Below are 21,984 nucleotides of genomic sequence, written 5' to 3'. Positions count from 1 at the left end.
ATTTTTTTTGTTAGCCTGTTTCTGTTAGCCTGAAAGAAGGTTCAGGGCGATGTGGAAAATAGGTTGCCTTAACAAGAGTATGAACTTTCCATCTCAGCATGGTGACAATTAGCTGTCATCCCTCACCCCTGTCTTTCCCAGGCCCTGATGGGAAACCTAAATGGGATTACAGAACTGTTGGATTAATCTGAAAATGTAGAAAAAGAATTTGAAAGGAACAAAAGTAAACTTTACTGTGCTGTCTTTATAGCTACATCTAACTGAATGACAGGATCTGCAGAAGCAATTAAAAAACCCCAACCGAACCAACCCACACAATCTCCAAAAAACCAAAGTGGATGTGCAAAATAAGCTTTCTCTGAACTCAGTGGTCAGAGCAACTACTTACATGATTTCTGTGTTGGACTTTAGACCTGGCTATTCACTGTCTTGTACAGCAACTCCATTTTATGTGAATGAAAGTTGTTGATGAGTTCCCTGTGTAAGAAAGCTCAAGGTAAGATTGGCCATAAGTACCCCAGGTGAAATGGCAGTGTATAACCTAGCAAGAGAAACATCCTACCACTTTGTAAAACAAATGCACATGGAATTTATTTATTTGACTTATTGTACAGGAAAACTTAGACTTAAATTATAACATCCTTGAATTTTCTAGTTAACTACAATTGTAGTACAGTATCATGTTTTAGTATGACTTATGTTTTAGTGAAAGTACTTAAACATTCATGTACTATATTTGAGTGAGACGAGCAGCTATACATACTAATTCTTCCTCAGTGGAAAGGAACATTTCATCATTACAATTGAAGTTCAATTGCTGGTATTTAAGTACTATCAAATAGATTTCTTTCAACGTGATACGGTATCTGTATAAACTTCAGGGATGATTATAGTTAAACTGAAACACAGCTATACGACTTCAGGTTACCATGCTAAAATTTGATGCTTTCTGTAATGTGCACAATAGCAAAGTTGCACATGGCATACCCACATTATCAGGGTGAATTAAACCTAGAGTACACTGGTGTGATATTTATAGCAAGGTATGTGTGTGTGCGTGTGAGGAGGTGTGACAAGTGGCTCCAGTAAAGCCAGGAGAGATCATAACCCTGTAAAGGCTTTATGATTGAGGATGTCTGGATTAGGAAATAACATGACTTTTACTAAACACTTTGTAGAAGACCCATGTTCTGAACTATCACCTCTTAAAATTTGAGTATGTACTTGGAATGACTGTATATGTCTGCCCCTTTAACAACATAAAACTACTAAATTAATATTTAAAATGCTGGCCTGCTTATGTTACAATAATAAAATCTGTGTCAGTTAATTTACTGTCAATTTACATGTAAAAATTAAACTATTTTTTCTGCATTTTATGATTCTGTATACTGGAGTTTGTTAAAGATTGACATGTTAGGTGATACTGTACAAAATTGTATTGACTACCTTTAGTGAAAATCAAAAGTAAAATTCATATGTATTTCCTTTTTACACTTCCATCTAATTTCTTGACAACTTGAATAAATTTCATAGAGCCTTTCTAACATGAATTATTGTTAATTTAACTGTTGCAATAATTAAGCTTTAAGAAGTATTGTTGGTATATTTATAATTTTAAGAAGATCATGTTTGTTTCATACTGCTTATTTTTAGCTGTTCTATTGTCACTGTTACAGCTGAAGAACTTTACTAAATACTTGACATTACAAAATAACTTGCTGGGGTTGTCCTCTGTATACTGATGTTAAATAAAAATGTGTGATTGAACTGTAAATGTAGATAACTTTCAATAGTCCTTTCCACATTTGAGTTTTAATTTATCTTGCAGTGCTTAGGTGGTCTTGCGCTCTCACGCTGTGCTGAACAAATGGCCACAATGAAACTGTTAACTTGCCATGCTTTAAAGTAAGAAATTGTTCACATCTGTAACCTGGTCTGAGAAAATGTTTCACTTCATCTCAAGACGATGCAGATGTTTTGATGTTTAAATCTTGCTGATAAGTAATGATAAGGTCATGTCTCATAGTAGCTTTTTTTCTTAGGACTAGAGTAACATTAAACAGAATAATTATCAAACTGCTTTTCAAACTTGTTTAAACTCAGATTCAGCAAAACACAGACATGGCTGTATCTAGATTCTCTCTGCACATCTGTCTGTAAGAGCTGGGGCAGAGTGTCGTCATTCCTTCTAGAACTCTACAGGAGCTCTTTCCTCTGTGGATTCTGGTGCAGGGTATGTTCTTTATTCCAGCTTTAGATCTTAGTGTTTACCTAATGATTGCTGAATTTACAACTCTGAGGATATGGCTCATACAGATGATTCAAGAATTTTCTGTCTGAAAAAATGTGGCTAGTCTAGAATAAAACTCATCTGAACTAAAACAAGTCTAAGACTTCGGCTGCAAAATTTCGTGGAGCAAATTTAGGTGAATACTGAAGATGTTGTCCTTCCATTCAAGGAGTTAGGGGTTGTCTCACCCCTGCAGCAGTGGTTCTTTATTAACCAAAGAAAGAGCCAAACAAATGCTATTTACTAAAGTGTTTCAGAGGCATTTTTGAGGCATTTCAGTGTAAAAGTGAGTTACTTTGGGTCCAGTCTGACAGGGAGGACTCCTGTTTGTCTCTTATGCAAAAATACTGTGTAGACTAAAACTAAGGGAATCACCATATGTAAACTTGAGAACTTAGTGGTACTTCAGAGGTATTGATTGACCATTGTGATGATCTATACATAGAACATAGATGTATATTTAAGGACAGGGGCTAGTGGAGGAATAAAATGAAATCTGCTTTGAAAGCTTCTGGAACATCTGGTTATATCAAATGATGCAAGAACTGGTTGGTCAAACCAGTGTCTCAACAGTCAATGTGAGCCTGAAACAAAACCCAGCTTACCCAGGTTTGATGGTCAGAGAAGATATTTGGCAAAAGATGTCTTGAAACATGAAGGTGTCATTTTACTTGTCTTTAATAATGCACAAACTTCCCAAGGAAATAACTTGTATGATCATGTTATATTCTGGGTTTTGAAGCTGGATTTTACGTAGGAGCTGATCAACTTTATCAAATTAATTTGGCTCCTTTCTTCTGCTAAGACCACAGTCACTTTACAGCTAACCCACCAGGGGTTGCCCAAAGTCATACACTTTTCCCTGAGGTTTTCCTTGGCTTATATAAATTTCATTATTTTCTAAACTGAAAATTTTACACCTTACTGGCTTTTGTCAGTTTGAGGAAAGTAGAGAAACAACTGTTTCTAAGCATGAACCCTTACTACTTCAATGAAGCTTAAGGTCCTATTGTTTGAGCCAGAAGAGGTTTCTGTTGGCAAAAGCCTTTTTTACATTTTCAAACACACAAGTAATTGCATCTTAATTTTTTTCTTCCTCTTGCACCTGAATATCTTCCATTCAGTGCCACTGGACAGATTTTTAGTTACTCTTGATGGTTTTCTACCAGCCTTGATTTTTTTTTTTTTTTTGTTGACAATGACCTCTGTTAGGAGAAAAACTCCTTTATGTACTCAGAGAAGGTGCAAGTGAAACCCTGAAGCTGTTACTGTTTTTTGTAAGGTTTGGTGTCAAATGGTTTATGTATTTATACTTTTGTGTAATGCCATCAGAACAGAGGGGAAAAAAAAGGCAAATGGAAGACAAATTTGAAACCCCATTTAGTGAACACACAAATGGTGTAAAGAGGTATCAGCTTTGCTCTATCCTCCTAAATCCTGTACAGAATATTTCTCTCTAGCATGTTATGTGAATGTACAGCATGTGCTTTCCTGAGCATTTTCAGTTAATTAATTTTATGACTCCACTACACATTAATAGCTGATTCAGTGAGTCTATGCAGTTCAGAAACTTCCACCATTATATGCTTATTCATTTAGATAAGAAACTTGGAGATTTTGTTTATGCAAATTTTAAATCAGCTGAACTGGTTTTAACTACAGAATTTTAAACAAATGTGAGAAATATTCTGGTTTTGGCATAGTATTACTCAAAGACGGTAATGGCCCATGGGCTTTTTTCTCAAGTGAAGGTGTCAGTCCAGATTACTTAATAACCCTAATTACTCCAGGAATATCCCAGTTCTGGACAAGAATAAACTACTTGTGGAATACTTTTCAAATAACAATAATTCCCCATTTTATATACTAGCAATAGTAGAAATTGTTTAAAAAAACAGTGCCATTCTTGTATGGTCATTTGTTAATTCAGCCATATTTTATTCGGTTTGGTTGCATTAGTGAAGTGTACTATGAGACTTGTTTTTTTACATTGGATTGTTTGTTACATTGGACCCTTTTTCTGCCTTTCAGTTTCAAACCAGAAAGTAGAAAGATGAGCATGGTTTGACATCCAGCATATTCTGAGTGCTAGGAGAGCTGTTTCCCTGATGGAAACATGCACTTTCTACATCCTGCTCGCATGTTCAAACTTGCCCTTTTATTATGTGGATTAGTGAAACTATGTTTGATTGCACCTTTGGCTCCAATTAAGCCTCTTCTAATTTAAATTAAGAAAATACTGACTCAGTAGCTACTGTTTACTTTCTTTTTTCCTTTTTTTTTCCTTTTTTTTTTAAATACAGCAGTTACACGCAGATCAATCATAGACTTAGTTTCTGTTGTGAAACCTTATGTTTCAAGTCTTTGGAGAAAAGCCCCAGACTTTTGTTTGGATTGTATGTGGAATTTTTTAAAACATACCCACCCCTCTCCTCACAATCCCATAAATGGGGAGGAGGGTTTCTGTTCATGCTGCTGCAGTAAACAGACCCCAGCAGTGAGTGCAACAAACCTCAGGTGCAAATGGCCTTCCTGATTGTATTTCTCATGGCTCTTCATTCCTACCCATGCCAGGCTATTTTTAGTCCTGTGTGTTCTAGAAAGTCACAGAATACATGGATAAACAGGATAACCCTAGCAGATAGTGCTGAAGCAGCCTGTGTTCAATACTCACAGCACTAATTGACTTAAGAAAAATGACACCATCCTCTGAAAGCTGCATTGCTCAGCTGTGGAGTGTCCCATTAAGATGGCAGATGGGACAGCGTCTACTTGGAGGACCCTCTCCAAGGTTGAGATAAACATTGTTTTTTGAAATTCCTGCCTTGGATCTCGTAACTCCTCCATTTCTCACGTCCTGCTAGACTCATATGCTGACAAAATACTGTTAATTATACACTATATTTATTTCCAAAACTTTTTTGAGCAGTCTCCTAATTTGTTCCTGCTGCTTGCTCAGTGGGATCTGTTTGTCCTTAAGCCTGAAGCTGCTGCACAATACTACAGAGCTGCAGCTGTTGTGGCTCTGCTCTTCCATGTTTCCTGTCACAGCTGTTAAATGGGCCAATTTGATGGTTGTCCTAATAAATTGCTGCAGCTTTTGTTCCATCTTTTCCCACCTGGTTGACCAGACTGGGTGGCTCCACTACAGAAAGCACTGCACTCTAATGACTTTATTCTTTCTTTACAGGCAGGAGATTTTTATATTTTTTCATAACCTTACCCATCATATTATTCCAGAGAATGCAACTACTACTGTTCTAATCCCACACCCTTTGTATCACAGATAAGACTCTCTTGGTGAACTTTTGTATCAAAGCAGTAACCTTATTTGAGCCCTCACTTGCTTTTCTAATGTTGTTTTCCTGTATTTCCTATATTACACCAAACACCACCTCATGAATAGTCTCACTTGGAAGGCTCTGATATAATGGCAAATTCTGTAGAATTTTAGTTGTCATGAGGACCCACCAAGAACTCTCACGACTCCAGTGAAACTTCTGTGCCTAAAACCCAAATTTATATTCTTGCTTTTCTTGTAAGAACATCTAAGATGTCTTCTGAAATCAGGTACTTGGAAGAACTCAAGCTTTCTGGTCTTTCACATAGGAGTGAATTTCTGAATGGCCATCATAGCCTAGTCTAAGTTTTAAGGCAGTGCTTACAAAATTTTTTTCCATCTGCAGGAGCACAAGGATATTGATCTTGAGGTTATTTCCACTTTGGTGTTCCTTTGGCTTGCCTGCTCAGAATTGCAGAATTAATTCAGAGCAAGGACTGAAATACAAGCAATTCCGAGTACTCACTGAAAGCCATCAGCACTGCACTGCTGCTCTTCAAAGCAGAGGGAGCCTTCATGGCCTACGAGATAAAACCAGGACTGACTCCTTGTTCCTAGTCTTGGAACTTGCATTCTAGAGTGGCTGGTAGTTCACAGGGAATAAGGCACCACATTGTATTTTAGTATGTGCTGCCAGTTTTTAGAGGAATTCTAGGAAAATTAGTTATTCTCCATTTTGTTTCCCAACAATTGGTTGTGTTACACTGTAAGTCCAGTACTAGAATAGTGCTTTTTTCTCCTTCTGTATAGGGTGGTTATGAGCCTGTTGAAAAAGGCTTGACATTATGCCATCCCTAGACCTTCCTGTGTGCTTATAAAGCACATACTTACATATGAACAGTTTGGATTACTGATTTAATTAAGACTGGAAATATTACCTTTGGACATGTTTTTCCAGGGTACTTTAAAGTTGCTTAGTGGATGTAATCTTCTGACAAGAAAGACCTTCCAGTTGCTGCTGGATTTAATAGACCTGTGGAGACTGCTTCAGTAATGAACTAGTGAATTCTGATTCAACCATGCCACTTTACAACAAAACTTCCCTGGTAAAAAAATTTCAGAAGTGCTTTAGTGGCTTGTTTGCTCTAAAGTTCTGCCTTCTTTCACCATCTAGTCCTTAACTAATAGCTAGGAAACTTTTTGTTCTCATGAATTATGCAGGATTCTTTGCATGTCCTGAATGTCAGGTGTAAAGAACAATCCACTTCAGTCTACCTCAACAGTGTTTGAATCAGATATTCCCTACATAAACAAGTGCAAATGAAAGTGTTCAGGTTCTTTCAGGTGATGTCTATGGAGGGCACCAAGTTAAATGCCATGTGCTTTGTTATATATAAATGTAATATGGACCATGTAATATGGACCAAATATACGCACACAGTCTGCCATAAATCCTGCAAACTATCCATGTACATAATGTGTCTGAAATGATCCGATAGTTTTTTAAAAGGAAGGGCTTCAGTTTTAACAGAAACTTCATGACTTGAATCCTGTCAGTCTGGCCCTCTTTTCCCTCTTTCCACCTCTTCTTCCATCATCATGACTTCTCAGTTCTTGGATCCAAGTGTGAAAGAGCTCCTGTAGATTCTGAAGTGACATCATTTTATCTTGTATGCTCATTGCTGCCTGATCTTGTCTAGTTTGATGGATCTGAGTACCAGGATCTTAATTTTGAGGTAAGAACATAAGCTGGGAGCTACTTAGAGGAGTTGCTGGAAGTGCATTTATCATACCTACAGGTGAGGAGTTGCACGGGGATACTTGCTGGTGTGCTTCCAGCTGCCAGTGTGCTTTCAGCTGCCAGCACGCTCCTTGGCCTGCTGGCACTCAGTAGAACTAAGTAATGGCCTTATAAGAAGGCTAAATTGTGTATTGCCTATAAGCTTTTCCTAAATAAGCCTGATGAACAGTTACTTTTATGTGAATGATTAAAAAGGGGCTGCTGTGCATAAATCTGAAATGGAGTCTGTCCGTTGGTATCCATAGATCTATCCATAAGGTGTAGTTGCCTTAATGCAGAGCAGCAGCCTCTGTGCAGCGAGGGCACTGCGCAGTCGTGGGGCTGTGTGTGAAATGAGATGTCGCTTGATTTGAATGGCAGGGTAGTTAAAAGAGCTGGTAACAAGTTTTCCTGAACATGAACTTAAATTGTAATGGGAAATCTTTACTGAACTCTCATCACTTTCATTCTGTTTTAAAATTACCAAAACAAATACTTGGGTAGATGATCTATTTTTCTATTCAAAGCCTGTAATACTCAATCACATATAAGAGATGGAGTGTTTCCCTGTATCAGGTCAGGTGTCAAACATACTGATACTGGAATATGTTTGTTTGTCACCACCCCAGTAAAATGCTGATCATGTTTTGGTGTATGATTTTTAAAGTTTCACAGTTCACAATGACTCCAAGTGCAAGGTAGATTAAACCAAATGCTGGGATCAGATCCATTCCGTGTCATAAACGCACACATTTCTTCTTGACTGAGAGCTCTGTGTGCTGCTTGGCTGAGACCGTGGTGGCTTAGAGCCTTTGTAGGAGAGAAGGTGCTGATGTCTGAAGTAAGCAAGCATTGGTAAAAATCAATTGTACTCATTGTAGGTTCAGATTAAGAACTTTATAAAATTCATGTCAGGTTCTCTTGCTGGATTAATGTAAACTGCTTTGTTTGCAGGGTTTATTGTCATCCCAAAACCAGGCCAATTCTCCAAGTGGAACTGTAGTATAGCCATCACACTACTGCTAGCAAATCTCTGAACACAGGACAAGAAGTAATGACAGTGGAACCAGGAGCTGTTCTTCAGGCAAAGAGCATCACAAATTATAATGTGGCAGAGTGTAAACATGGAATTATGTGAATCACATAGTGACTTGCAAAGGACAAATGTAAGGAGTTCTCACTACAGCTGATCCTGCTAGGCTGCTCACCCAAGGAAGAGTTTGCATTGGAGAAAAAGCAAAAAGCTTCCTTTGGTGCTGCAGGGAATAGTAACATTTTTGGTTTTCTTTATATTTTTCAAGTCCAGTGTAATTTAATCTCTCTATAAATATATAAATAAAATATATATATATATAGTGTAAAATAAAATATGTTTCTTAAATTCAAGTAAGTTCAATGGTTAAACTAGTACTTCACCATTGTTTATTTTGCACTGATTTTTTTAACCAGAGATGGCTAGAAGACAGCCTGGAATGCACTCATGGAAAATGAAAGTCATTACTTTCTGGCTTCAAAATGTTTTTCAGGAAGATGGATGCTGCAATCATAGATTTTTTTAAAACAAAATTGTTTTGCACTTAAATAGTTTAATGCTAATAGAGAATTACTTTAAAATTGGTGTCCAGACACCAGAAAAACTATGTTGTGGAGAAAAGATCCTTTGTATCTATTAAACATTTATTTTAATATTGTTGTTTTCAACTGCAATCGGCTCTGTATTATATGTATAAATAATGTAATTCAGTGATGGGGGAGGGGAGTAATGGATCATTACACTAGAAATTCTCATTCGTTTAAGAAAGTGATATTTCTAATTCAGAAAATACATATTAAAACTATCTTGAATATGCATTTTTGTTTACTTTCTGTTCAAATCCAATCACTTTTGATGTAACCAGTTCTTTGTTGAATTAAATGTTTGGTACAGAAATACTGTCTAAACTTTGTAGAACAAATTCCTTTCAAAAATACCTCATCTGGAACATTGCTTCATATTTAATAGAGTTGAATTTCAATTAGGAAAGTGAAATACGATTGTTCTGTTCTTGTTCTTAATGGCTTATCTCCAAACACATCCTGCAGTTTAAATAGCAGTCTCACAGACAGGCAACTTCACGGGGTAGGGATTTTGTTATCATGTAGTCCTGTGCATTTGGAGTTGGGAAATGGAAGATCCCAATGGAAGTTGTAGCCAGACACACTTTCTGACCTGTCAGTCAGAAACTGGGTTAACATACTGGAGTAACATTTCTGAAATTCGTTTGTCTTACATCAGGCATCTCATTTATAATTCGATGGTCTTAAACTGGTAAGCATGATGGGGATAGACATATCCATGGATTTGCAGAGGTTAATGCTGCTTGTCTGAACACTTGTCATTTTTAATCAGTCAACAACACACCACTTAACATGTTTTCAGTAGTTCTTGTGAAGATTAACCCCCCATGTCCAGCCCCGGAGTGACAGAATGTAGAAGTATCCATCATATGCTTCCCTTTATCCTAAGTAGCAATGTTCACAGCTGGGATCTGCAGACTTCTGCAGGTAGAGTGGAACAGAGGCTGATCGCCCAGGACCACGACCTTGACCTAGGGTGCATGTGCTGTAATCTGAGGGCACAAGTTAATGCCCTTCCTGCTCTCCAACAATAAAGCTGGGTGAAATTTTTTTAATTACAAGTAAACTTTAGACATTTTTTGGCACAATAAGTGATTTGTTTTCAGGAAATGAATGAACATTTGGGGAGAAGCAACTGCAATAGCTTGTAACTAAGTCTTATCCTTGCAATGCAGCCAGCATGCAGAGAACTGCCACATATGTTCACAAGCTGGCAATTAGTTCCCTACTTTATTCAAGATGGAGCTGTGCTTTACAATTCTTATCTTTCTTCTAAAATATGAGGAATTGGGAAAATACTGAAACTGAACAGGATTATTTTTCAGAAGTTTTGTTTTATTAACATAGTGGGTTTAACTGTTAAAATACAGATAAACCTCATCACTGAAAACTAGTGTAGTTATCTCCCCGTAGACTTCTTTTATGTAAGTGCTTCATATGGTCTGAGTCAAAATGAAACAGTTGAAAAAATATGCAATTACTTTAAAAGACTTTTTTTCCTTCAGCTGGAAAAATACAAAACCAGTAGGGAAAGAATGGCAGTATCCAACATCAGGCTAACAACAGCAGCTACTCACATCCGTGTTGGCAGAGTACATCCCTGCCACAAACTGTAGTTCAGCAGCACACAAGGAATGTGTGTGGTTTTTCTTTTTCAGCCTCTTCTTTACTATTAGGGCAATCATCTAGAAGCTTGAACTGCCCCTACCACACTCTATTCCATATGGAAAAAAAAAAATCTGGTAAGAAATAGGATACTAATAACTTACCTGGAAAGAACTTTGACTTTTACTGTAGATACAGCTTTTAATAAAATCTTTTTCCTAGTACATTAAAAAAAATAAAAGTGAGCAGAACACAGATAATCTCAGTATGGAATTTTAGCTGGAAGAACAAGGGCAGGAACAATACTTGCCACTTCGTAGTTTAAAGTTGGGTGTATTTTAACTATAAGTCAGGTGGGAAAACTCAAGTTTGCCTATTCATCCAACAGCCAGTGAAGTGTAAGTTGTCTCCAGAGGTTTTACAGCAAAGAACTTGTTATGAAATAAATATCCTTGAAGCACTGTATGTGCCAAACTCTATAATATCCACCTGAAAGCATAAAAGAAATGATGAAAAATTCCAATGTGGCCCTTCATTTCAGATTTGCAATTTTATAGCAAAAATGATCGGTTGAACATGAAAATGCAGCTCTCATTATAACAGCATGACAGCCCCAGATACAGAGTATGTGATGATACACAAGATGTTACTCTGGTAGCGTTTTCCCTCCAGGTTAAAACTTACCAAAAAGTCTGACTTCATCTTTTGCCTGGTGTATGAATAATAACCTAGCTGTTCTATTAATTAGGGAACCAAACTAGCAATAACACGTTTGAAATCAGGAACATACCTTGTGCAAACACAATTGGATGGAATTTAACATTTTTTAGTCAAAATACTTAAACTTCAGCATCTGTGGTTTGAGGCTTCCAGACAAAGATTACAGGAAGCAACCAATACAATACATCTCCATCAGGAATATAGTTTTGATAATCTGCGCTTTGACCTACTGTATAGTGCTAGTTAAGAGAGCTCTGAGTCAGAACAATCCATCAAATGTGGGTAGTAAGATTTGTCCTCTTTTTTTGTCAGAAATTAAAAACAGTGAAGACTGAGCTCCCTTGGATCCAGTTAGTTACCTATTTTTAGATAACCAATTTTAATGCTACTCATTATGCTCAACTCCAAATATATTAGCACTAAGCAACTCACAATCTTCCTCTCTGGAAAAAAACACTGGATAAGCTCATGGCACCTTTTCCTCTGAGTTCCAAAGGTAAGAACTTGGAGGTCACTGTTGCACTGTGCTGCCTATAGACCTGCAGTCCTTATTTTCATTTTTTAAGTGTAGCATCACCTTTCTCATATCTATCTACCTAATCTATCTGTCTATCTATAAAAAACCCTAGGGTACGTATTCAAACAAACACTGTATTGCCTTATTGCTGAAGTTCTCTGTTCTATCAGTATGACCTGCTAACATGAGCCCATGACAGAAGTGGGGAGATAACTCACTGAAACATGTAACAGAGCGGGTAAACTCAGCCAGTCACTGGTTTTACATACCTTCTCTGCACTTTGAGGTACTGTGGTCACGAGCACGTTTTTTGCTTGGAACTGGAGGAAAGCATCATCCTTGCAGTAGGAGTTTCAATAAAATAACAAGGAGCAGTTAGCTGCACCACTGTGTTCTGCTGTTTCCCTTTGTTACAATGTCCTCACTCTACTCTGTAAAGCACCTCCTCCACTAAAACTTGGCTTATGTATTTGTTCAAGTCTAGTAAGACAAATCTGCTCTTCCTTTGGCACACCTAGTATGAGTAGCTGCAGTACAGTTTCCATGCAGAGCCTTGTTCAAGTGCTTTAGCCTTATTTTACAAGAATTCTTGCCAGGGCTGGGATGTTTTTCCATTCTTGCTGTTCAGATTCTGAAAGTTGGCTATGATGAAATGGCATAAATTGAGCAAAGCTACATGTTGCAGGTGCACAATAGTCAACTTGGATAGTCAAATTTGAATCAATATCAAATACTCCCACAGTCTGCACTACATTTATGCTGCAAATATTTCCACATTTTCAAGAATCTCCTTATAAATGTCACGTTGATCCTCAGTACAGTATGTGATAATACTATCTTCTAAACATGAAGATAAACATAAGGTAGACAAGTGCTTTTAAGCATTAGATGTCAAAAGGACTCATAAAGAACTTGAGTGTCATGAGCTTCCCCACACTGAAAAAGCTACAACGTGGAATTTGGGCATGCTCCAAGTTGTCCAGAAACTGAACAGTAGAACAAGGATTAGGATCTAATCCAGTCACAACAGAACCCTAAGTGTTGAGATGCCTCTTCTTAAAAAAACAATCAACCAATCAACAAACCACAGCAAAAAAACCCACTTACTGGAAAACCTCAAAGTGAGTGAGAAGAATAATTATTTTCACAGATGCACAGTCCTGTGGAATTTCAGAAGGAGGGCTGAGAACATAGCAGGCATAATCTTTGTTCTCACAATATCTTTGTGTTAACCTGTTAACCTACTGAATTGTTTGAGCTGCATCTTAGCTGGTTAGAATAAATAGTTTGCCTGGATCTAGAGAATCAGTCTCAAATGGATACCTAAGGGTTGGCTTAGTGATTTGGATGTGATGTGCTCCTCCCCAGTGCCCCATTTTCCATGGTGCCTCCCCAGAGCAGTGCTGCTTCTCACACAAAATGTTCCTTGCCTCCTGCTCATGGCTGGGTTTTTGAACAGGAGCACCAAAGCCCAGTGTTTGGTTATGGAAAAAAATGATCACTTCCCAATTATGAGCAGAGTAATTTAATAACTATTAAAACCTCAAAAAAAGTTATTTGCCAAACCTGACTTGCATGCACACTTGGTAGGCAGAAGATTTTTAACCCCCAGCCAAGTATGACTAGCACAGACTTTTATTTCTAAATAACAAAACTGTTCTGTAACACATCACCAGATTTAAGTATTGCAAATTAATTAATATAAATTTTTAGATCTGAGGAATTTTAAAATCAATCGTACCAATTTGGAATAAAGATTCTTTCCTAGTAAGAAAGGATGTTGCCTTTTAACTCTTACCTTATATAGGCAATAGGAAACATTCTATTAAATTGTTATTGATGATCTATGTGCTGGATTTCTGAAGAATGATTAGCTACATGCTTTTACTGCTCTTTTAAGCAACTGGCTGCAATATCAATCCATTAAGACTTTTGATTAATGTTAAGATCAATGGCTTGACGCAAACTATGACTAAGTTTTACTTGCTTTTGAATCAGATAAAAAGTTGTTTTAGCTTTTAGCTAGATGATAGTTACATAAAAATATTCACCAATTACAGAAACGGCATCAAAATCAAGTATCTGATATGACTGCACAATTTGCACATTCTCAGTAAAACCTGAGGTGGAAGTTACTGAATATAGGAGGGGAATAATTTCCAGAGCTGACTGAAAAAAAAATAAAAACCACCTTAAATCTAAAAAAACCCCCCAGCAGTTAGCTGTCATTTGTAATACAACTTGAAAACTTAAATTTTATAGATAACATTCCTTTCCTAATTCTTGAGCTCAAAGAACCCTTTCATGTTATTTTTAACCAACCTCCTCCTCCACCAGGTTCTAAAAGGAACACGTACTTAGGAAGTTCAATGCAGAATACTCTCTGTGCTCTGCCAGAACAATGCTTTAATTAAATATTGACCCCCTTCAGGAACAGAGCGTCAAAATGGTGGGAAAGCAGCCCTCAAACCTTGTGGGGTTTTCCTACAAATTGTCAGAGCAACACAAAATCAGGCACTCCTGTTTTTGTTAGATCTCTAACAACAGAATCATGACTGGGTCTCTCTCACAGCATAGTCAGGCTTTTCCTCACTCCTGTTCCTTCTATAGCAGGCAAATGGAAACGTTTCAGGGAAGACTGAAGTGCCTTCTGTTTTTCAGACTGTTGAAGAAACAACAGAAGTTTCAAATGTGCTTCAGTGGGCAAGTGAGAGTCTACACCTCAATATTTGATCCAATAAATCTGACAGACTGGAACACAGGGGTTCCACCACCTTCCTTACGTCCCCAGAAAACTGAATGCAATATAGGAGTAGGATAGGAAGTCTATTTGGCTACTCCAGAAAAATTTAATTTTGGTAATTCTCCCAGAGGAGGCCCATGTTGTTGTTTTTTTCCCTCTTTCTAAGAGAATGCTTTTAAAATAAATAAAAGATTCAATTGAATATAAGATTCAGTTTTTTCTGAGAACGAACATCTTAAGGAATACAATTAAAAGAGAAAACCCAGGTAATCATAAATAAAAAACTCAGCCAAATAGGACCTCACCTAATTTCTTTTTAAAGATTACTTGCCTTACTTAATGTTTCTTGAAATCTTGCCTAAAGGAACTTCTGAGGAAGCTTACACTGATGAAACCCAGAACGGAATTGGTGGAAAAAGTGGCTCCTCCTATGGCAGGAGAGTTCATGCTTTCAAAGCTAAATGCACAGCAGAAAATAACTTATAATTGTTCTTTGCAAATTTGTGGGGGGGTTTGAGATGTTTTTTGAGAAAAACCTATATTTGAATGTTTTCCATATAGTATTAACTTCCACCTCACCTTGTCAATACAGCAAGCGAATACATTGGGTATTTTTCACATAGCTGATATATAGACAAAATTTTAGTTTGCGAGAATTTTGAATCAGATTTTAATTTTTTTTATTTCATGTCAGATACACATTTAGGATTTTCCCAGATATTGTCTGCATACAGGGTAATTAAGTTTTTTTTAAAAATACTTTTATTTTCTCAAAATGTAGACTGAAGCCCTGAAAAGGCAAAAGCACACTTTCTGTCTCTGACACAGCTCCATCTGGAAAACTCTTTAACCCAAAGGCAGACATCAAAAACAGAACAGTGATATTTAAAAATAAAGGTGGAGCTGACCCTTTAAGTAACAAGAACTCTAACAAGAGTCTACTGAGGGGATTATGAGGTATCAGAGCTTCTAAATTCTAACTCATGTATGTCAGGGATTTGGGGGGAGGGGGAACTGCATCAGACCAAATAAAGATCTGTGTTTAAGCAGACAGAATAAACCCAAGTAATCAGCTTAAGTAAAACATTTGTTTCTAGCTAACAAGCTCAGTGCTACAAATTACTTTCCCTAAATGGGTTGACAGTTCTTCCACTTAAATACTACCTGTCTTGGACTTGCCTTTGAAATTTGTCACAAATACTGAGGTACTTGCCCTGATGTATTTCCTTCTAATGTTATTTTTTTTTCGTGCATGGTTAAAGCTTGTGTATCAGCTGCCATAAAAAGGTTGGGGCAAAAAGAAAAATAGAGACAAACATCAGTACTGTTTTAGCTAAGGTTTGGACTCAATGCAAAGAACTATGTTGACTGAATTATGCTCATTCTACTACAAGCCAAGGACTAGCACTGGAAACAGATTTAATTTCATTCCACTTGAAACATGGACACAACGCTCCCCCTTCCCCATTTGATTTTAGTCTTCAAAATTGAAGTGACTTGAAGTTACTTGCCAGAGTTCTTGAAAATAAGGGTGCTGTAATGCTTGATGGGCAGCACTTCTCTCATTTGGTCTTATTTTCTCATTGCACACAGGAAGTAGAAACCTTTGAAAGGTAATTTGTGTACAAGAGAAGGTTTTCATTTTCCTTTACATTTTTTAAAGGGAGATTTTCAAAACTCAGAATTCTTGACCTGTGTTAAACAAGTTGAGAAAAACATTTATTCATGCATATTCAGAGAGGATTACAATTTACTGAAAAGAAATAATTTATCTGATTTAGTTAATCATTCATTAGGGAAAAGTGGGTAGTAAGTAGTACCCTTTTCTTTCCTAAAAATTTATGTCATTGGCCTTACAGATACTATGGAAATAAAAGGCCAAATAAAATCAACATAGGCTTAGATTTCCTCTGCTCTGCCTATAAAGCTCATGAACGGGTGACTGTCTCTGGGTAGGGATAGAAGACACTGCTCTTGGGTTAGCACAGAATTAGGTTTTTGTGGTGGTTCCCTGAGCAGAAATTGCACACAGCTGTGCAGCTCTCTGGTGGGTATGGAAACAGTGAGATTAGTAACTGTAGTAGTGCATACTTACTGCTTGAACTTCTGGAATTTTGTTAGCAGGAGTGCCTGTAACTTCATGGATTTTTGAAGAGTGGTCCAGCTCATTAGATCAGAGAAAAAGAGGCTGGAAACTGCAAGGTAAGAGATGGTATTAGCAATAGAGAAGACACAGTTAAACTATCACTTTTGATTAAAAAACACTTTTTTTATGAGGAAGAGAATGTGTTAGAATTATTCATTTGTGGATCATTTAATACCTGTCAAGAACTGGAGGATAATGTGAGCAGCAGAGCAACACAGCTGCTGGTTTGGATTGAAGCAGTAGCTTGGGTTATTAAATGGAAATCTGTAGATGTCCTCTCCTGCTTGTTTGGGGCAAAATATGTAAAGAGAACATCCCTTGTGGTGAAGGGCAATGGATCTGGGATTGTGTTTGCTTCTAGTAAAGTGGCAGATCGTAGAAGACAACGTGTTCTCCTCATTTTAACCCATCAGACTCAAGCAGTCCCTCTTGCTGTGTATAGTACATAGAAATGTATTTATAACACTCCATTCCTAACACACAGGTTCTTTGCAAGCAATAATACTGGAAAGATGGCAATTTGAACTGCATTCCTGAGTTTGATCGTCAGTTAATATAAAACTTGCAGAGTCCTTGAAAACATTGTTATCATAATAGAGCAATCTGACTTCAGTCAGGTTCACTAACATTTATTTCCTGCACATGTTGCTTTTTTCCTTGGGCTTATAATTTAAGAAACACTTCAGTAGCACCACATGACTCTCGACAGCAAAACACTCAGCCCCTTTGTAGACATGAGAAATTTCTTTTTAACTGTTTGCAAATTCAATCGAACAGCTGGCTGCACGCTCCTCTGAGTGTCTTCATAAAGCTTAGAGCAGAGGAAGGAGAGAAAAGATCTGATTCACATTGTGCAGCTGCATCAAGACATGCAGCTGGGACTAGCTACTGTGTGAACTAAAAAATGTGCTGTCTTTGAATGTAAAACTGTAACAAAGTGAAGAACAACTGTGCAAGCCACTGAAAAGTGCAATCCAGGAATCATGATTTATAGGTAACACAAAGAGGGAAACAAGATTTGAAAGATCAGCATGGCTGAGTAAAAGACTAAAAGTTCTTACACAATGTGGTGTAAAGCATAAAGGCTTATGCAACCATTCCACAGCAACAACTGCAGGAGGCACTGAAGAAGAAATAAACTAATCCATAACTTCCTTTAGCTTGGCAAGACTGTATCTCTTTTGATTCAGTAATTTCCAATAAACATCCCTTCTTTCTCTCTGAACCTGATAAGGTCTCTGAAAATGTGTAGTAGCTGCAGAGTGACATTTTTTACAAACTAAACTAAAGGAAGTATCTTGAAGGTTTGTTTTTTTCCCCTAACAAAACCTAAGTTTGCAGCATGTAATTTTCTTACAAAGCTACAAAACCCAGCTGATTCAAGCAGAAATGAAAAAAAACCCATAGCATTCTTAAAGCTTTAGGTCCCAATTTACTTTGCAAGAGTACTGCCATATTTGGGATTTTTCTTTTAACAGTTTTCTGGCTGGAGAAGTTGAAATGTTTCTACAAGTTAGCAGGCAAAGCATAATGGTTGTCATTTAATGTGATGGTGATGGCAGCAGCTGCACTTGCCATGTGGAGGAGGAAAGAAGCAAAGCAAATGTTATCAGTCCTGGTTGCATATCAGAGACAGCAGTGTGGGAGGAGAATAAAGAACTGCTGCTGTTGCTAGGGCACAAAGATATTGGAGAAATACTCATGGTGGGTATTTTTCCTTTTTTGTTGAAGACCAGCAATAAATTTTTTGAATTACAGTTTCATCATAACCAAAAATCTTAAAATACTTTGTGTTTTCCTCAACTCTTCCTTCATCAGAATCCAATTTCAAAATATTCCAGCACACAGGATCTTAGTAGCACAGGAGTCTTAAATACATTATACTACAAATCAAAGTCGTAAATCAGAGGGAGTGTATTCTTTAATCTCCTCTTGTTTTTGCAGTAACTATTAGTAAGCCCCCAAAAAGAGGGAAATGTTTCACCATTAAGTGCATTAACAAGACTCAGGATAGTTTGTGATGCTCATGAGAGGAAATGAGCCATGCTCTACACAGAGATAAAGCAGAGAAAATACATTTTTATTAAATATGAAAGCCATTGGGGAAAAAAAAGATCAAAATTGTTTCTTTGTAAATCACTTTTGTTGGTACTCTGTTCCTTTGAACTGCTTTATTACTAACCTGCCACAGGGTGAAGAGAGTGCCAGACCAGACCGGATTACTGCCTCATGAACCCTGCAGACTAAGCACAGAAGAAGCTTCCACAAATCCATGGAAACCAAGATCATATTACCCAAACCACATGTTCCTAATTTGAGTTATTTACCTTTGATCATACTGATTAACGATAAGCAAAACCCTCCACTGAACACTGTACCTTGTGATTTCATAGAAAACACAGCCAGGACTCCACATACCAATTTTGTAACTATAGTGCCCATCTGGAAGCAAATGTTCAGGTGCTCAGTACCAGTGTGGGGAGGTACATTCCCTATGTGCCTGCTGAGAATAGATATTCCTACAAGATCCAAAATCTCTTAACTTCAGGGTGTTCTGCTGCAAAAATATTTCCAAAAATGACTAACAGTAAAATATTCCAGCAATGACTGTAAAGTAGCCATCATAAAAGAAATCACAGATTACCTTAAGAAGAAACTTTCCAAAATCCAGGGCAGTAGTATGACAGCAGAAAAGCTACATTAAAATAGTAAGGAGGCCCAGGCATGAAGATATCTGTGTCCATACTATGTAACGCAAATACTGTTCTGTACATCGTGAAAAGAAAATCCTAATAGCATATGGACTATCACAGAAGGAGAAGCTACTAAATAGGACACCTAGATTAAGTTATTAGAGTTCTGTTTAGTAGTGTTAATAATAGGTGGCTTTGGCTTCTCCTGTACACTTCTATGACTTCAAAGAAAAATTTATGCCCAGAAAACAAAATTTCATAAACTGAATTTAGAAATCCTTGCTTTTCAAACATTAGCAAAATAACTTTCTGAAACTATCAGTAGAGATGATTCCAATGAAACCTTCTGAAAGTCACTGTCTTCTGCTCTCTTTTGTATGTGTAACTTCCACTAAATGTAGGAATTGAATGTAGAAAGAAAGAGCTGCAAAACTGAACCCTATTCCTTGTGTCTAGATTAACAAAAGGGATAAAATATATTAACAGAGGATAAAGAACAGTTTTTTGGTTGGAGGGAACACATATAGGATGTAAAGCATCTGAGTAATTTCAGGTTTTAGCCAATAACTTATTTGTTCATTCCCCTAGACGAGGAATACAGTAACTGTCTATATATTTCTAAAAAACTGTACTTTTATTCATGAAGAAACATTACCTTCTCAGAGTAAAGAGAAAAATACATACTTCATTTTTAGTTAAATATCCTCACATAAAATTAATTACCTTTGTTATTATTTCTTGTTTCCCATCTCTCTGAAATATCCCATTTCTGTACTAATATAAACCACACCAGAGAGAAGAATTCAAGAAAAAGATAAACATTATCAGTGCTTCCAGTTATTTGTAAAAAACAATACTTAAAGAAACTAGCACCTTTTTCAAACTTACCAACAGAAGAGTAAAAAATTAAATTTTGCCATCACAACAGCTACAGATACGGGAATGGGGAATGGGCAAGTCCAGGAAGGAGAGGCCAGGTTTTCTGCTTCTGCTCTCACCAGGACTACCAGAGCATTGCAAGGGCCATTCCCTGCCAGGGCTCTGCTGCAGGCAAAGATGTATCTGGGCCATGGCCTTTTCTCTCCCTGCAGAAGTCTGCTGCTGCCCCAGACAATTCTGTCTCTGCTTAGAGATGACCCTGAAATAAATGTATGCTACATTTGCTGTAAAGCAACTGCTGAACTAGGCCTTTTACCTATGTATGCAATCTAGAGATTTGCATAACTGGTACATGTTGTTCCCGATCTTTTTTCCGGGCAATAGCTTTCTCCTTCCTAGAATAAAATTTCAAGTTGTGTGAGTCCTTTTTAGTAAAGAACAGAATACAAATGCCCTACTCTTCAGCTTCTGCAGGTGCATTGATAACACCTTTTTCAATTATACTATTTGTGTCATTTATAGCTAGCTTTGTAATTCATTTTCCACTCAACTTCTGACATAATTTGTATTTCAGTATGCACCAGAATAGCTCAGCTAACAACTGTCAATTCAATACTCTGTAAGATGCCTTAGTTTTTACTGCATGTATTACTTGCAGTATCTATTTCCCCAGGTTCTAGCAGAACTGCAATATTTCACTTCTAAATATCTCATTTCCTCTCCACTCAAAGCAATTGTCCGTAAGGTTCAAGATTCATATCAATCACCTCAAGTTACTGCAATGGTTAAGTGACTGTGATTCACATCTGAATTGCAAATTAAAGGTTAACCTATGTAGTTTAGCTTGCTGTTGCTGTTAGCCAATAATTACAGTTATAAAATTTATCTATTTTTCAGAGCCATTCAGCAACTGCTCAGCTTTTTTTCTTTTACAGGCTCCAAAGGCCTTTTAATCTTGCTGTAATGCCTTTATGTAACGCTGCAATGCCATCAAGGGAGGCAGAAATGATCACATTTTTGAAAAACAAAGCAGGTACTGAGCTGCGTGATGACAGTAGTATGAGTAATTGGCTGGGGAGGAGGAGGGAGATTATCAGGACAGTAACTCATTGAGGCCAGAGCCCCAGCAGCCAGCGGGACTTGTGTTCCCAACTGATTACAGTGCTCCTCCAGGCAGCCACATAATCCACTGAGCAGGATTAGATCACAAAGCACTTGGAACAGAGTACCATTTACATCGGGAATTGTAATAGTAGTGTCCCCGTAGAGATAAATGGTGCTTTCAACAGCAGGATTTTTGTCATTTATAGTGGAAAAGATATTATAAAATGCTGCTATTCAAATCAATTTAGATTATTATTCGTATTTAAGGAATCAGGCCTTCATAAAAAGAAGTCATGCTCAATTGCTTTTTCATTACATATCACTAGTAAAATCTGGAGCAGATGCTCTTCTACTGCCAGATTTATCATTGGAGAAACCTTATTTGGCAGTAATGGTGAAGTGAATCCTAAGGCCGTGGCACTTGAGGCTTCTGTAATTTCTCTTGAGAGATCCTCCACACCTCTCTCTCAGCCGTTTTTTTCATTGCTTTAAATGACCAAACTACTGTTGATTAAAGAAAGGGCAAGACACTTTTACAGTTATTAAATGCTTCTGCTATAAGTCAATAGCAAGAGAATTATGACTCTTTGTAAAGACAAATAGCCTT

General features: G+C 37.3%; 2 protein-coding genes across 30 annotated transcripts in view; one reads left to right on the top strand and one right to left on the bottom strand.

The window, feature by feature from the left end:
- WDR20 (WD repeat domain 20) overlaps nucleotides 1-9,054 on the top strand; it is a 45,896-nt gene extending 36,842 nt beyond the window's left edge. For 3 of the 4 annotated variants that reach the window (XM_085061338.1, XM_085061340.1, XM_085061339.1), the window contains one exon: nucleotides 8,308-9,054. In XM_085061338.1, coding sequence (XP_084917464.1) covers nucleotides 8,308-8,361 — 54 coding nt within the window. In that variant the 3' untranslated portion in view covers nucleotides 8,362-9,054. Of the gene's footprint in view, nucleotides 1-1,831; nucleotides 1,909-8,307 lie in introns of all 4 variants that reach the window. The other variant, XM_085061337.1, reaches the window with a different exon arrangement.
- Nucleotides 56-21,984, bottom strand: part of MOK (MOK protein kinase) — a 33,382-nt gene continuing 11,453 nt past the window's right edge. For 6 of the 26 annotated variants that reach the window (XR_014852442.1, XR_014852441.1, XR_014852444.1 and 3 more), the window contains 3 exons: nucleotides 18,884-20,668; nucleotides 16,651-16,750; nucleotides 10,285-16,247 (listed from right to left, as the gene is read on the bottom strand). Coding sequence is in view for 6 of the 26 variants with exons in the window: in XM_085061343.1 (XP_084917469.1) it covers nucleotides 16,136-16,247; nucleotides 16,651-16,750 (212 nt within the window). In the remaining 20 variants the exon portion in view is untranslated. Of the gene's footprint in view, nucleotides 20,669-21,984 lie in introns of all 26 variants that reach the window. The other 20 variants (XR_014852440.1, XR_014852449.1, XR_014852435.1 and 17 more) reach the window with 19 other exon arrangements.

Source organism: Lichenostomus cassidix, chromosome 5, assembly GCF_008360975.1.
Source record: "Lichenostomus cassidix isolate B80296 chromosome 5, HeHo_3.0, whole genome shotgun sequence".
NCBI lineage: Eukaryota > Metazoa > Chordata > Aves > Passeriformes > Meliphagidae > Lichenostomus > Lichenostomus cassidix.
This window is presented reverse-complemented; position numbering and strand designations above follow the sequence as displayed.